The sequence below is a fragment of the Cavia porcellus genome, unplaced genomic scaffold (genome assembly GCF_034190915.1).
Source record: "Cavia porcellus strain 051 isolate PalLab524CR breed Dunkin Hartley unplaced genomic scaffold, mCavPor4.1 scaffold_26, whole genome shotgun sequence".
NCBI lineage: Eukaryota > Metazoa > Chordata > Mammalia > Rodentia > Caviidae > Cavia > Cavia porcellus.
This window is the reverse complement of record NW_026947509.1, coordinates 46,486,996-46,503,441: the sequence shown is the minus strand read 5'-3', so window position 1 is coordinate 46,503,441 and position 16,446 is coordinate 46,486,996. Positions and strand designations below refer to the sequence as shown.

Genomic DNA, 16,446 nt, shown 5'->3' with positions numbered 1-16,446 from the left:
TGTCTGAAAGTTTGACCTTAATACTTTCCTATACCGTCTGCATTTTTCTTTTTTCACACAAAGCATCTATGCGCTAAAACTAAGCTACTTACCTTTTCAAAGAAACTTAAATAAATGCCATTTTAAAACATCTACAGATTATAATCATTACTAAACAAAAACAGATGTTCAAAGAAACTGAAACTTACTTTTGAAAGAAATCTTTGAGATCTTGAAGAAGGGATACTTTCAGTGGGGTCTGACGTTTAATGAATATTTTGGGAAGTGGAACACATACTTCAAGAAGCCGAATGGGAGAATAACTAAGAGAAGAAAATACAAGTAACAGTAGAAAAATGAAAAACTATTTTAAAACCCTGAGTAGAGCTACATTTGGATGGTCAACTATCCTATAAGGCATAAGTAAAAAAAGTTTTCACAAATTTTATGGCACTTTAAAAGAATACTAAGAATACTGAAGGTAATTTCACTCATTTTAAGTATCTTCTCCAATTCTGGAGGGACTTCATGTTATCTCAGCACTATGATGCCATCATGTATCCTTTTAACGCTATCCTCATCTGCCATAAAAATAAAGATGGCACTGAATAAACTTTCTGAGTGAGGAAAGGGATGCCTTCCTACAATTAGCTTACACATAGAAATCTGTTACCTTACCAGGCCCTGAGGAGTCCTCGTATGTTTTTACTTCCTTTCCACCTGAGGTATAACTAGTCAATGCTATATCCCATCTATGCCCTAGGTTCTGAAAAGTTATTAAGGAAATAAGTTCTAATTAGCAAATATTTCCTGAATGTCTACTATGCACCAGATTACAGCACTAAAACAAGGGCCAAAATTCCTGTCCTCAGGATTCAGGAATAATAATATTGGGCAACAAAACAAATTCATATTTAAAACATATTTCAGATGGTCTAAGTGCGACAGAGAAAAATGAAGCAAGAAAGAGAAGTAGGGCTAGGCCTAAGAGAGTGCTGGGCCACGTAAAACGTGGACAAAGACCCACAAGAGCAGGCAACGAGCAGTCGGGAGGAAAACAGAGGGCTCCCGGCAGGAACCTGCCTGACAGCTGAGGCCCGCTGAGGGGCAGCAAGGCGGCAGCAGGGCGAACCAAAGGAGGGCAGTGGGAGAGGAGAACGGCAAGGCCCGGGGGGCAGCCCTATCGTGTGGGCGCTTGGAGGTCAGGAAAAGGGCTCCAGCTCTCACTCGGTGACAAGCGGACACCCTCGGAGCGTCCTCGGACACACGGTGACCTAAGCTGGTTTTCCTCACACAGGTTCACTCTGACTGCTGTGCTGAGCACAGGTAGCAGAGGCAAGGCCGAAAGGGGACTGGCAGAGACTACTGCAGCGACACAGGGAATACAACAGAGGCTGAGCCCACCACACTCATGCTGGGGGCCGTGAGAAGTGTTCCAATTCCACACACGGTCTAAAGGCAGAATCTGGAGCACGCTCAAATTATGTTATACCACGGTGGTGACTTCTTCTTTGAACGTGTAATTCAATCATAAGTATTTGATCATTTTTATGGCAATTAATGCTTTTACAAAAAATTCTGACAGGTTTTTGAGGCCAAGAACAGAAGATCAACCAGGGTTCAAATTGTGACTCCACGACTAGCTACCCCTCTAAGGAAACTCACAATATTTTACTCGCACTTAGAAAGCCTATGAAGTCTCTAAGTAAGAGTAACAGTAAGCCTATTTCTGAGAGCATGGCCTAAAAGATAACACTGAAAGCTCTCAGTAGCTTCTGCCCTTGCACATTTGCAGGAGTGAGATGGGATAGATGCCTCACAAGTGAATTTGACTTAACTGCAGTAAATATTTACAAAGCCTCCAAGTACAGGATCCCTTTGGTGTCTTACCTGAAAGACGCTACCATCTGGTTATAGGAGAAATACTGGTGATAATCATGGTGGATGGAGTGACCACATGGCTCAGCATTGGCTCTCCGTGTATACTGATGCCCATAGAACCTCAGTTCAAGGTACTTTGCAAATGACATAGACCAAGATTCATTGGAAAGAGCAACAACAGGTGTTACCTAAAATTTAACAAAAGTAATTTATCTAATCACATACCATTTTAAAATGTATTTTCTAGTCCAAACTTAAAATCATATACCATTTTTAAATGTATTTTCTAATCCAAACTTAATACAGCTATATCTCTTCAGATAGAAATATGAATACAGGCTCACATCTACTAAGAAAATACCCTAATACACCGTAATTATTGCTTTGTAAGTATGTCTCCTCCCATAAGGGACAGAAGCCAGTCTTCATCTTTTGTTATTCCTAGGACCTAGCACAGTAGCCAGCACTCAGAGCTAAATAAACTACATATTCACTAAATGAATAAAGAAACATAATTGAGAATTGTGTCAGTCTCAACATATTGTACCAAACGAGGTTCCTGTACTTATTTCATGGCTGATAACAGTCCTAAAGTGAAATTATCAAAAATTTTTAGACTGGACATACAATATAGGAAGAGAAGATAAAAAAAAACACACTGATAAATAAGACATTCCAAAAGAATATGGGCTATCCACCCCCCCCCAAAAAAAGAGCTCCACAAATAAAGAAATAAATTTCATTAGAAACATTATGCCCTGTTACAAGTTTTAATTTACCTGTTTGCAGATTCTGCACCAGGAATATGTGAGAATAGTATGCTGATATCCAGGTACTGGAGAATCCAACTCCTTCAGAATTATCTGCACACAGCCTTGGCCGTGGACAAAGCGACGAATGTGGTGCACCATGGGGGTATCGCAGAACATGCTAGGACACTGATAAGAAGGCCTGTGACGAACAAGAGAGCTCTGCTCACATTGAGTATGAAGCAGGCAAGCATGAAGAACAAACACAGTGGTACCTTGGCTCACGAGCTTGATTCTTTCCACAATTCTGATCACAAACCAAACCGAACAAGAATCAAATCAAATTTAATCAGTTAGATTCGACACGGACCTCACAGGGAAATTTGATTTATCTCATCCAGTTCGGTTTGTAACCAGTTTAGGGAGAGAACTGAGTTTGGGAACTGAGATACCCCTGGGCTAACCAGAACCACTGTCAAAGAAGCACAATGATGACTGGTAGACAGTCTGCACTGAGATTTCTGCAGCCCTGACTTCCATCTCCAGCTACAGTACGATGATCACTTCCAGCTGTGAAGTGCCTTCCACTGCCAAGTGATTTTAAAACATGTCATTTTACTCACTAAAACCTTTTTAGAATTGTTATCATCTATTTAAGGAGAGTGATAAAAAGATTAAATCACTTGCTCTCTGTCATGTGAGCAACAGCACTAGACTTAAACAAAAGTCTAGTGGATTTAAATCACTCTAAAAATAACACCCTGAAATAGTCTTAGAGGTGACAGGTAAGTAAGCAAATATATGAAGAATACAACAGATTAAACATCCCAGTTTGAGCATGAAATAGATTACATCTTTGTAAAGTATATTCTGATACATGACATGAAAGTAAGAACCACACAACCATATCTAACATCCAACTGATGTTTACATGCTAGGTTTCAAAAATTCATAATGGAATATAAGGAGAAAATTAATTCTTACCTGAAACAGTATCTTTCTAAAAATATTCCTAATGTGAGATCATTCTTTCCATAAAATTCCATAGTTACAATCCTAAAAGAAGAGATCACTACTTAAAAACTGCAAGAATTACCACTCAGCAAAAAAAAAAAAAACCAGGAGATTACACATTCTAGTTATTAAATGTGCTAATCATGAACCTCCGAAGCATGTACAATGTGTTTGTTCTTAAAGAATCGGTTTGGTATCCACCATCTTGTAAAGCAAGTTCAGATCAGCTACACTATGGCATCTCTTTCTCTCCCAAGCCATTAGCATCTTATGATCTATTTGATGAGGATGCATACACTATAATATTGACAGAGTATAGCTCAATTGCATTATGAATAAGCACAAGTCCCCTCAGAAAGCCATAAGCCCGCCATCATATAAATGGACTTCTGTAGTTAGCCCAGACCTCTACTGGGGATAGAGAAAAGTCACTACTATTCTTGCTAATGAGAGAATTCCTAATTTTGCACCTAACTTACAACTACCCAAAAGTAAGAAAGTTTGGTTACATACACCTTGAAACGCACATCTACTCAAGCTTTGTCCTGAGTTCACAAATTCCCAGAGAAAATCTGCATGGGCTTCCCAGCCCCAGGCCTACTTGCTTACCTATGTAATGTCTAAGAATCTCTGGTCTTACTGCTGAAAATAGTGTTGTCATGGAAACAGCAGTACACAAAGTGTGACTGTGCTTACACCATGTATGTCCGTGTGATGCTAGAGACTGAACTCACTAGGCACACACTCCAGAACCAAGTTATGCCCCAGCCTCTCAACTGTGCTGTCTTAAGGTAAATTACATAAGAATGCAAAGCAACCTCAGACTTTTGTGAGTACCACTTGAAACAGTAATTTATAACATTATAAAATGCATCTGTATTTATACTGATCAAATTAACCACTCTCCAGTCCAATTATTTAAATACAGGATGACCAAAATGTGTATTTTTGAATGTTTATAAGCTAATATGACAGGAAACATAAAAATGATAATTTTATCAAATTTACTCAATAGATAGAACCCAATGGCTGAAATGACAGCTGCCGGAGCGCTGCGTGGGGTAGTCAGTACATAAACTGACGCACTGCCTGAGTCGATGCTGGGGTACACTGTTAAGCAGTAAAAAAATTATAGTTACTTAAGGCAAAAGGCTGGACTAGGGTGGAGCTCATAAGTGAAGCCTGTGCTTAGCTGAGCAATGGTTCCATCCCCAGCATCGAACGCAATAGGTAAAAAGCTGACTGTTTTTATAAAAATCAAGCCTTAAGGAAAACCTGGCTAAACTGCACATGCTACGACCATACTACTTATAAACCAGCTTCTCTTTTGTCAATTTTATCATAGTTATCAGCATACGTAGGTGAGACACAATTACAATCTTGGGAAGTGGTACCTATTTGTATCCCATCTTGATCATTTTTACTCCCCCTTCCCTCTCTCATCCTTTCTCCAGACCCTCCTCACACTCAGTCAACCTCCCTGTTTCTTAAAATCTCTTTCATTTGGCTATTTATTCTATACTTCTCAGAGAGAACATAAGTGATACTTAACCTTCTGTGTCAGATTCCTGTGCTATGTATTACAGTCCCAAGGTCCATCATTTTTACAAATGACACACATTTCCTTTATCCATTCTTTATCCCAATTCAGCACTTCAATAATTTAGCTATTATGAATTTTGCTGCTTAAACATAAGTATGCATGCATAATGGGAACCTGAAGACTTTAATTCTTTAGAAAATACTCAGAAAAGGCATAGTAGCTAAGTCAAATGGAATTTCTATTTCTGGAGGTTTTGTTTAGTTGGTTGTTGGTTGGTTTCGGTACCAGGAATCAACTCCAGGGCCTCGCCCTTGCCAGGCAGGCGCTGTGCTGCTGAGCTACATCCCAGCCCTAGTTTGGGTTTTCTGAGGAATCATCCTATTAATTCCCACAGTGGTTATAGTTTTCATTCCAACCAACAATGTAAAGGATTCCCCACCCCCACCCCCAGCCTTCTCAGCACCTGTTCTATGAGTCCTTAATGACAGCCACTCTTACTGGAGTAAGACTGAATCTCAGTTCTTAAACTGGAAAAGATGCTGAACATGTTTAAATTACTTAAACTTAAATTACTTACTGGTAATCTGAACTTCTAGTGAGAAGTGTCTATTCATGTAAATTGCCCATGTTTTATTGGGTCTTTTCTTCTGCAGAGCATCTGATTTTTTTTTTTTTTTTTTTTTTTTTTTTTTTTTTTTTTTTTTTTTTTTTAGTTCTTCATGTATTCGAAGCACTAACCTTCTGTTCAAGGAGTAGCTGACCAAAAAAAAAATGCCCATTGTGTAGTCTGTCTCTTCACTCTGCTGGTTATAATCCCTTTTGTTGATCCTTGCTATTATTTCTTGTGCTATTGGGACTCTGTTGAGAAAGTCCTTGTGTATGCCTACGTCTTCAAGAGTTCTACCTATTTCATTTTCCAGATGTAATTTGTGTTGCTCTTTCTAGCCGTTTGGTCCATTTTTATTTCATTGTAGTAAAGGAGGAAAGAGATGCATCTAGTCATTCTTCTGCACATGGAGAAACAGTTTCCTAGCAGCACTTGTTAAAGAGGCTATCTTTTGTCAACAAGTTTTCAGCATCTTTTGTCAAAAATCAGATAGCTGAAGGGGCCACGGGTTGTCTCTGCAAGCAGGGTTTTACTGCACTGGGCAACAGATCTGCCTGTGTGCCAGGCTGGGCACTAACTGCAAGAGCCTGGGAGCCCCTGCTGTGCTCACTAATTCCTTTGTGACATTAGACTCCTCCAGATGTGTGTCCACCAGACATGGGCTGTGCCAGGATCAAGGGTGGCTCTGATTCAGTCTCTAAACTCTCCTGGCACTGGAATTCATCAGGTGGCTTCTCCTTCAAGCTGCCTTCTTGTGTTCAGGATTTCTGTTTTATACCCCAGCCCCACTCACCCCATTTCTGATGGGGTGTCTCGTGAGCCCCACTGCATCCTTTTCGTAAGTATGAATTCCTACGCTCTCCCTCCTAGTATTTTCACCCTTAAAGCATAAGTTTCATATTTACCTTCTATGTTTTTTTTTTTAACCTTCTATGTTTAAAATTCTATCAATTCATACACAGCCAGTAGTATGCCCTGTATCTAAAAACAGACCCTAAGAACTGTGTTTCCTTTCTTTGCCTAAATTCACAAGCGCAACAGAGTAGGGAGAGGAGAATCCTACCAGGGACTGACACAGGCACTGGGGGCGTTGCTGGACTGGGCGGAAGAGCTGCTGAAGAGCACGCACAGCCTCTGGTGGTTAGTGGGGTTCAGGCAGTCCACCTGCGGAGAAGGGACACGTGAGCACCGAGACAGCACTGCGCCACGGCACCGCTGCAGGCTCCTAATACCCACCCGGTCCTCTCTATTGGCACAGACTCCTATTGTCACTTGCAGGGCTTCTGGTGATGATGAAGACTACAACAAACTAAATATAAACAAGGAAGTCGGTTTCTGAAGCAAACTGAACATAATATATCTTCACACATGCATTCCTACAAAGTGCAAACGTGTCTAATTCATTTAATTCTATAGGAATACATTCAAAGACTAGCAGTTCTGGGTCAAAGGCATAACAATATATGTGCAAATCAAGAGATTTCACTATCACTTTCTATAAATTTATACAAATGTATGTAAAACTTAAAAAGACGTTTTTCCACACCCTCATGAACTGTGGCTCTCTTATCACTTTCCTTTATGCCGGTCTTACAAATTAAAAAAAATGTATTTCTTTGGGTAGTGAAAATGAATGCCTTTTTGTTTTATTAGACAATTATATTTCCTCATTTAAAGATAGAGATAGATTTCTCCATTAGTTTTGTTAGTATACTATCAATAATGTGTCCATAAATAAATCCTCCTTAGGTACTTTTATTTTTTTTTTTTTTTGAGACAGGGTCTCATTATGTAGTCCAGGCTGACCTTGAACTCACTATTGTATCCCAGGATAGACTCAAACTCTCAGTGATCCTCCTACCTCAGCCTCCTGAAGGGCTGGGATATAACAGGCGTGCACCACCACGCCCGACAAAGTACCCTTACTGCTAACAAGACCATTGCTATGGTTAAATAACAATGTCCACAAGCAATTTTGTTATATGTTTGAAAGTTTAGTAAAAAAAAAACTCCAACTTTTTTTAAAGCTACATCCATGTCCTACGATAAGCTTCCATCTCTCACTTCGTGTCACTGCCTTCAAAAGGAACGAGGTACACCTAGACATCTAACCATTCCAGTGGGGACGGCAATCACTTCCTCTGACAGAAGGGCTCCTACCTCACTGTGAGTTTGTCTTAAACCCCAAAACCCAGGTTCATTACTTCACAACTCTATTTGAAGTAGTCAAATATATAAGCCAGGAGACTCAAGACCAAAAACATGGCCAAGAAGAAGAAATATCTGATCAGTGTGCATGCAGCTTGGCATACTGATTTTTTTTTCTTTTGTACCACTGCAGTGGAGTCCTTCAAACACTCCAGGTTTACATGGAAATGGGCAGTGGCCTGGGCTCACCTTTGCTGACCACACGGCCTCGCTGGGAATCAGCCCCCTCTCTTCATCAGCCTCAGTTCTGCTTCCCGCTCTGCCACTTGCAGTACTCAGGGCATCCTTTGAGTGAGTAAACGGATCAGAATATCTAGACTGAATTCTTCCGCCTCGGGCTCGATAATCAGCCAGCATTCTCCCCAGGCTCTGGCTGTCCCCCAAATGCTCCGCGATCCTCGTGCTAACTAGCTCGTGTGAGGGTAAGACTTGAATAGTCTTGGCCTGAATGCTTCCATTCATGCCCTGAAGCCCAGAGAGATCTCTAAGCAGCTGCTTCTTCCTCCTGCTCTCCATTTCTCTGAACTCTTTGTTAAGGAGGGGAGACCAGTAAATCTGCTCTGGAAAGTAGTCTCGTGTAGAGCACCTCATCCCCCTTTCCGTCAGGAGGAAAGGCTCCCGGAATGTGATTACGGGGGAGATGCAGAGGATCACATCTTTCAATTCCTGTTTAAAAGTCAGAGCGTAAGTCTTTCGCTGATCTTCAGAGGTAGTGACTTCCTCAGTCACGTACAATCCGGTGTCATCCTGTAGAGGGTCTCTAAAGGCTCTCATTTGGCTCTTCGGGTCCTGGTGCTCTTCTGCTTGCCTCAGAGGCTCCTCCAGCTGCTCACCGCCTACAGTATCCTGCTGGTCCACGTGGAGCGGCAGCAATGACTCCGGGACTGACTGGAAGAGTGCACAGGGGATGCCCGCCGGGCAAGGCGCCGTGGCACACTCCTGAAGCTTCGAAGAGGCAGCAGTCTGTGGGACACTTTTGCCTTCCTGCTCACTCCTCTCAAACACAATCCGTGACTCCAGCGCAGTGCTCTCTTCAGCGGGCAGTACCTCGGGAGGGCAGCCAGGATCCCGGGGAAGGGCGCTCCCGCTGCACGGCTCCTGTGCAGTCCCCTCATCACCCTGTTCCTCAATCAGAGAATGGAACGAGGGGCTCTGCATTAACATGGGCGGCATAGCGAACTCATCCATGAGGAAGGAGATCTCTAGCTGAGAATGGTAAGCTACGCAGACCATGAATATCAGGATCTCCTTAACTCGAGCCAGCTCATACTCAGAGCCCCCTCTGAGCTTGATGGTACAGCCCAGGTGCTGGGGACAACCTTCAAAAAACATCAGCGTTTTGGTTTGTTCTACAAATACACAAACAAGAAGTCAAGAAGGCTTAGGTAACAATTCAGAAGTGCAAACACAATTAATTCACTGCCTGAGCATTTACCAAAAAAAAAAGGTGAGCGAGTCAGACCACAGCTGCTACCCTCACTTAATGACCCACAGGTATTTTCTCCTAAACGAACATTACAGAACTAAGATGTTACATCACTTCCTAAGATTCCCCAATTGCAAATGAATCCATGCTAAGAATACTCACCATTTGGCAGCTGAAATATCTGCATATAAAACTTGTGACAAGTGCCCAGGTGTGGTTTTGTGAGCAGCTGGTCCATGGACATCACTAAGTCACCTTGGGTCATTCGACTGATTCGTTCTAAAACTTGCTACAGCAAAGGCAAATAAATTACAAAATAAAAATCTTACTAAATTTAACCTAAAAACGTAAAGACAAAATAAAATAAATGATTTTCTTAGCTTTAGTAATTATATGATAAATTTTAAGTCTTTTTAGATAAGTTGACAGTTAAGTAATCAGTATCAATACATGATCACTAAAATAAAGCCATAGACATACTAATATTACCAAAAGTCATTTGAGCATCGTGTATTATCAAAATTCTATGGGAAGAAAAATTCCTAGAATTAGCCTTAATTCCACAGAGAGCAGGCTTTTCAAGGGCAGAAAATTTTTCTGCTTGTAAAATTCCTCAACAAAACAAAGAACCAACGAACACCTGCTGATTACATAGTCTCTAGCCCAGCATTAGTCTTACAGACAGCTATAATAAGCATTATGTAAGCATCCAACACTTTCGAGACTCAACCTGAGGTTCTCCAGTCTTGATAATAAAATAGCTACCACGCCTTTCGCCCCACTTTAAATATATACACAGAGAAATAAAAATGCCTGTGTGTCTACCATATATGCATATGCCCTGAATCTAGAAGCTATGCTTTTTAAAGTGATACACAAATAAGAACACTCACGGACTTCACATTAATGACCAACGTGATGCCATGCTCCAGCAACATATCCTGGGCAATCCGAGACACTGTTTTCTCAACCAGAACCAATGTGGGTCGAACATCAACTATTCGTTGAACATAATTCTTCAGGAATTCCCTTTCCTAAGTCAGATAAATCAAAAATATTGGACATAGTAAAATATCAGGACAGCTTGAACATTAATATAAATGATCACTTAGCCTAAGTGATATATTCACAAATAAGTCTGACACAAAATTAAGTAAAATACAACCAAGAATTCCATTCACCATCCTAAACTACCAATTTTTCTGAAAAATTTCAGGAGTAACTCCATTCTTCAACTAATTTTACTTTGAAAGAATTTCACTTCTTAAATAGTGTATATTGGGGCCAGGGATTTAGCTCAGTGGCATAAGCACCTGCCTAGCAAGCATGAAGTCGTGAGTTGGATCCCCAGTACCACAAAAAAAAAAAAAAAAAATAGTGTGTATTATAAAAACCAAACTTCCACTGGGCAGGGTGGCACACACCTGTAATCCCAGCACTTGGGAGGCTGAGGCAGAAAAATCACTGAGTTTGAGGCTATGCAGTGAGTTCAAGGTCAGCCTGAACTACATGGCAAGACACTGTCTCAAAAATAAACAAACAGAAACCAAGCTTCCAATTAGCTAGCTCTCAGAAGTTAAAAACTACATTAAGCAACCAATAACCCTAACCTCATAGCCCCCAAAATGAAAGCAATTTTTGTATTTTTCATATGGTTATGAATTCTCTTTCCCATTTTAAAACAAACAAGAGCATCTCTTCTGGGTACTAGAAAAATTAGCTCTTCAACTTACGCGATTTCAGCTACTTCCTAGTCCCAAACTTCCCACCAATCATACTCTGCCTCTAACAGCTATCAATCTAATACATAATGCTCAACATAACTTCATGACTAACGTTTGCTTGCAAAGCAAGTGAATATTTTACATAATAACCAGAGTTAAAAGAATTCAATGTGTTAACTATTTTATAAAACGTCTTGGCTCCAGATGAGAAACACCTGAAAATGGGTACATCTGTCGCTCCTGCTCCATGTGCCAGCAGTATTTTCTGAGCAAGGCTGTATTATGCCGGCCCTTTGCAACACGTGAGCTCATTCCTGCAATGAGCATGACCAGTTGCCTGTATATTTCTTCTGCTTTTTGCCTGCTTTCCTGAGACAAACTTCACAGCTTCAAATTCTTTACCTTATTAACAAAATGGAATTTTCCCCTTGAAATGTACTACTTTCTACCCTGCTGACTCGGTTACAACTTGACAGCATTAAAAAATGTTTTTATCTGTATAGTTCCAATAAAGCATAATTAGCCCTTTTTAAAAATTTCTGCCTCTAGGATATGAATGGCAAATAAATTTCTTCTCACTTCTAATTCCAATTAACTACGATCCCTATCTGTGAAACACCTTATTGTATTAAGAAGACACCCAGGCCCACGATCGGCCAGGCAGGAATACAGGAGGTGAGCCAGGAGCACAGAGTAGAGCTCCCTGCCCCTTTGTTCCTCACTCTCTTTTTTCCTCACCATCTACCTTTCCAATTCTCCAAAGTGATCCCACCTGGAGAGGATGGAGAACGAGGAGAGGAAAGGAGGGAAACAGAAAGAGGGTAGGAGGGAGGAAAAGAAAGGGAAAGATAAGGAAAAAGAAAGAAAAAAAATCAGCTGAAACTCTTGAGATCTTTTTTTTTTTAACATGTCACGAATTTGCGTGACATCCTTGCAGAAGGGCCATGCTGTTTTCTCTTATCATTCCAATTTTAGTATACATGCTGCCGAAGCGAGCACTGGAATCTTTTTTCAATTCAAAAAGTTTATACTAGAGCAGGGGTTGAAGACACCATAAAATTATGCATAAAGGCACCGATGAAAGAGATGCTTTATATTACCTAAGCTGATTCTTAGCTATGTATCTGCCCACAACACACTTCTCTACCATGAAAAGACTTTATTTTGGTAAGCTGATTGCAAGCTACACTTGGAAATGAGGAACAATAAAGTGGATGTTTAAATAACAACACAGTAGACAGGTCTGCAGAGGAGGAGCTGGGCAGATCTGGGGTGCCCTCACCGGCCTCTCTGCGTGTCTGGAGGACTCTGGATATCTGCGCCCAGACTGCTGGAGTTCCCCCAGGCTTCCAGGTGCAGGGAAGGAGAGAGGTGGGTTTGAGGCTTCCACATCAGCCTCCCCATTCCGGCTTCACTTGGAGACCTGCTCAGCTCCCGATAGGTGGGCTGGCCCACACTACCAGCCTAGCCCAGCCTGTTTAGCTGCCGCGCCTGGCCATAGGTCTGCAGAGGAGGAGCTGGGCAGATCTGGGGTGCCCTCACCGGCCTCTCTGCGTGTCTGGAGGACTCTGGATATCTGCGCCCAGACTGCTGGAGTTCCCCCAGGCTTCCAGGTGCAGTGAAGGAGAGAGGTGGGTTTGAGGCTTCCACATCAGCCTCCCCATTCCGGTTTCACTTGGAGACCTGCTCAGCTCCCGATAGGTGGGCTGGCCCACACTACCAGCCTAGCCCAGCCTGTTTAGCTGCCGCGCCTGGCCATAGGTCTGCAGAGGAGGAGCTGGGCAGATCTGGGGTGCCCTCAGCGGCCTCTCTGAGTGTCTGGAGGACTCTGGATATCTGTGCCCAGACTGCTGGAGTTCCCCCAGGCTTCCAGGTGCAGTGAAGGGGAAAGGTGGGTTTGAGGCTTCCACATCAGCCTCCCCATTCCAGTTACACTTGGAGAATTGCTAAGCTACCGACGGGTGGGCGGGCCCACACTATCAGCCTAGCCCAGCCTGTTTAGCTGCCGCGCCTGGCCATTGGACTGCAGAGGGGGAGCTGGGCATATTTGTGGTGCCTGCATCGGCCTCTCCATGTGTCTGGAGGACTGTGGATATCTCTGCAACCAGGGAGGGTCCACAGGTTCCTGAAGCACTGCGGCCTGTGGTGAGTACCCTAACCCGGCTGCGATTGAAGAACTGTGGAGCTTCCAAGGGGCAGGTGGGCGCACAGTGTCCCTGAGGCCCAGCTTGTCTGGAACTGCGGAGTTCTGAGCAGGCAGAGGAGGGCCACTGGTTCTGTAGGCCCAATGGCTTGGGGTAGCGCGGCGCCAGAGTCTCAGTAGCTCCAAACATAGAAGGGGATTTTCAACAGATCCTGAGGAAGCTTTCAAATAACACTTGAAACACAGAAATATAGGAAAATGACAAAACGAAAGACCAAATTACAACCTCAAACCTCCAGCCCATCTCAAGAAACCCTAGGAGCGATGTATATAGAAGAAAATATATCCCATCCACCTCATATATCGGACACAATAGCCACTGAAATTGACAAGCAACTCCAGGAAGCTTTAAAGAAATTCAAACTCGAAATAATCTCCCAGATAAAAGAAGAAATGATAAAAGAAATGAAAGAGATTCTAAATATATCTAAAGAAAACACAGTTAAAAAATTGGAGGAACTAAACAAAAAGATAGAATCCCTAGACGAGCAATATAAGAAACAAACAGAATACATAATGCAGATGCACAGAGATATACAGGAAATAAAAAACTCCACTGAAAGTTGTAAAAACCGCCTTAATGAAAGTGAAGATAGAATTTCAGACCTTGAAGACAGGATTGCAGCTAGTGAACAGGAAAGGAAAGATCTTTTGAAAATAACAAGGAATCAGGAAACAACAATTCAACAACTGCAAGACGATGCAAAGAAGAATAACATAAGAATGATAGGGATTAATGAAAGAGAGGGAGACAACATGAAGGATGTCAGGAGGATATTTAGAGAAGTAATAGCTGAAAATTTCCCAAGCATGAGATCAGAAACTGACATCAGGATCAGTGAAGCATATAGAACTCCAAACAGTCATAACCAAAATAAAACTACACCCAGACATATAATAATCACCATCCCAGAAATCCAACACAAGAATAGATTATTAAAAGCTGTCAGAGAGAAAAGACAGATCACTTATAAAGGAAAACCTATCAGAATCACAGCAGACTTCTCAGCACAAACGATAAAGTCAAGAAGAGCATGGAGTGAAGTATTCCAGATCCTAAAGCAAAATGATTTCCAACCAAGACTGATATATCCTGCAAAACTATCATTCAAAATAGATGGTGCAATACGATACTTCCATGACAAAGAACAGCTGAAGAACTTCATGAACACCAAACCAACCCTGCAAAAAATATTGAAAGACAGTTTAGATACACAAAGGAAAAAAGCACTAAGCAAAGCAAATAATTAAACAGAACAGAAAGATAAAGATGCAACAGCAGAGAGATAACATTCCTACAATTAACCAGCATTTAACAGTAATAACCATTAATGTAAATGGTCTCAATGCACCAATCAAAAGAAACAGACTAGCAGAATGGATCAAGAAACAAAATCCAACCATATGCTGTTTACAGGAAACCCATCTAACCCAGAAAGATACTCACAGACTGAAAGTCAAAGGATGGAAAACAATTCTTCATGCAGCAGGAATCCAAAAAAAGGCAGGAGTAGCCATTCTGTTTGCAGACAACGTGAACTTTAAACCAACAATGACCATAAAGGACAAAGAAGGTCACTACATACTCGTAAGGGGAAAACTCCAAGAGGAAGAGATAACTATCTTAAATATATACGCACCAAACTCCAGAGCACCCAGTTATATAAAACAATTATTAACAGAAATGAAAACTCAAATTATCAGTAACACAATTGTAACAGGAGACCTTAATACACCACTGACACCAAGGGACAGATCAACCAGACAGAAAATGAGCAAAGAAATAACAGAACTGAATCACACCTGTGAACAAATGGGTTTGATAGACATATACAGAATGTTCCACCCAACAACATCAGAATACACATTCTTCTCAGCAGTACATGGATCATTTTCTAAAATAGACCATATATTAGCTCACAGAACATATTTAAGCAAATGCAAAAGAGTTGAAATCATCCCTTGCATATTATCGGATCATAGCGCTCTGAAATTAGAAATTAATGACAAAGGATACTGCAAAAATTCCGCAAACACATGGAAACTAAATAACACACTCTTGAGTAATCAGTGGGTCACAGAAGAAATTAAAGAAGAAATTAAACAATACCTACAAGCAAATACAAATACAGATACAACTTACCGCAATCTGTGGGATGCAATGAAAGCCGTTCTGAGAGGAAAATTTATTGCACTGAGTTCCCACATCAGGAAAACAGAACGAATACAAATAAATAACTTGATGCTACACCTCAAACAGCTAGAAAAAGAAGAGCAAGTCAAGCCCAAAGCCAAAAGAAGAGAGGAAATTATAAAAATCAGAGCAGAAATCAATGCAATAGAGACTAAGAAAACAATCCAAAGAATCAACGAATCAAAGAGTTGGTTCTTTGAAAGAATAAATAAAATCGATAAGCCCCTAGCCAACCTTATTAAAAAAAGGAAAGAAAAAGCTCAAATTCATGCAATAAGAAATGAAAAAGGAGAAATCACTACAGACCCAATAGAAATACAGAGGATCATCAACACCTATTTCGAAAACCTCTACTCTCAAAAGTTTGATAACACAGAAGAAATAGACAGATTCTTAGAAGCATATGAAGTACCAAAGCTAGATCAAGAGGATATAAAACTGTTGAATAACCCAATCTCTGCAAATGAAATTGAAAATGTAATTGGGTCCTTGCCCACCAAGAAGAGCCCAGGCCCAGATGGATTCACTGCAGAATTCTACAAGAAATATAAAGAAGACCTAATGCCGACACTCCTCAAACTATTCAATGAAATTGAAAGGGAAGCAATCCTTCCTAAGTCATTCCTGGAAGCAAATATTACTCTAGTACCAAAACCTGAGAAACACCCAACTATAAAAGAGAACTATAGACCGATCTCCCTAATGAACACAGATGCAAAAATCCTCAATAAAATATTGGCAAATAGGATCCAGCAAATCATCAAGAAGATTATACACCATGACCAAGTGGGATTCATCCCAGGAATGCAAGGATGGTTCAACATACGCAAATCAATAAATGTAATCCACCATATCAATAAAGCCAAAAATAAGAATCACATGATCATTTCTATAGATGCAGAAAAAGCCTTCGATAAG

General features: G+C 41.1%; 1 protein-coding gene and 1 non-coding gene across 11 annotated transcripts in view; both read right to left on the bottom strand.

Annotated features, from left to right (window-relative positions):
- Pikfyve (phosphoinositide kinase, FYVE-type zinc finger containing) overlaps window positions 1-16,446 on the bottom strand; it is a 94,124-nt gene that overhangs the window by 27,115 nt on the left and 50,563 nt on the right. For all 10 annotated transcript variants that reach the window (XM_063237377.1, XM_063237375.1, XM_063237382.1 and 7 more), the window contains 8 exons: window positions 10,301-10,441; window positions 9,570-9,696; window positions 8,171-9,330; window positions 6,837-6,937; window positions 3,594-3,665; window positions 2,640-2,811; window positions 1,870-2,048; window positions 189-302 (listed from right to left, as the gene is read on the bottom strand). In XM_063237377.1, the coding sequence (XP_063093447.1) occupies window positions 189-302; window positions 1,870-2,048; window positions 2,640-2,811; window positions 3,594-3,665; window positions 6,837-6,937; window positions 8,171-9,330; window positions 9,570-9,696; window positions 10,301-10,441 (2,066 nt within the window). The remainder of the gene's footprint in view (window positions 1-188; window positions 303-1,869; window positions 2,049-2,639; window positions 2,812-3,593; window positions 3,666-6,836; window positions 6,938-8,170; window positions 9,331-9,569; window positions 9,697-10,300; window positions 10,442-16,446) is intronic.
- Window positions 12,026-12,130, bottom strand: LOC111758197 (U6 spliceosomal RNA). The gene has a single exon (XR_002792419.1). It is a non-coding gene; the product is annotated as a U6 spliceosomal RNA (small nuclear RNA).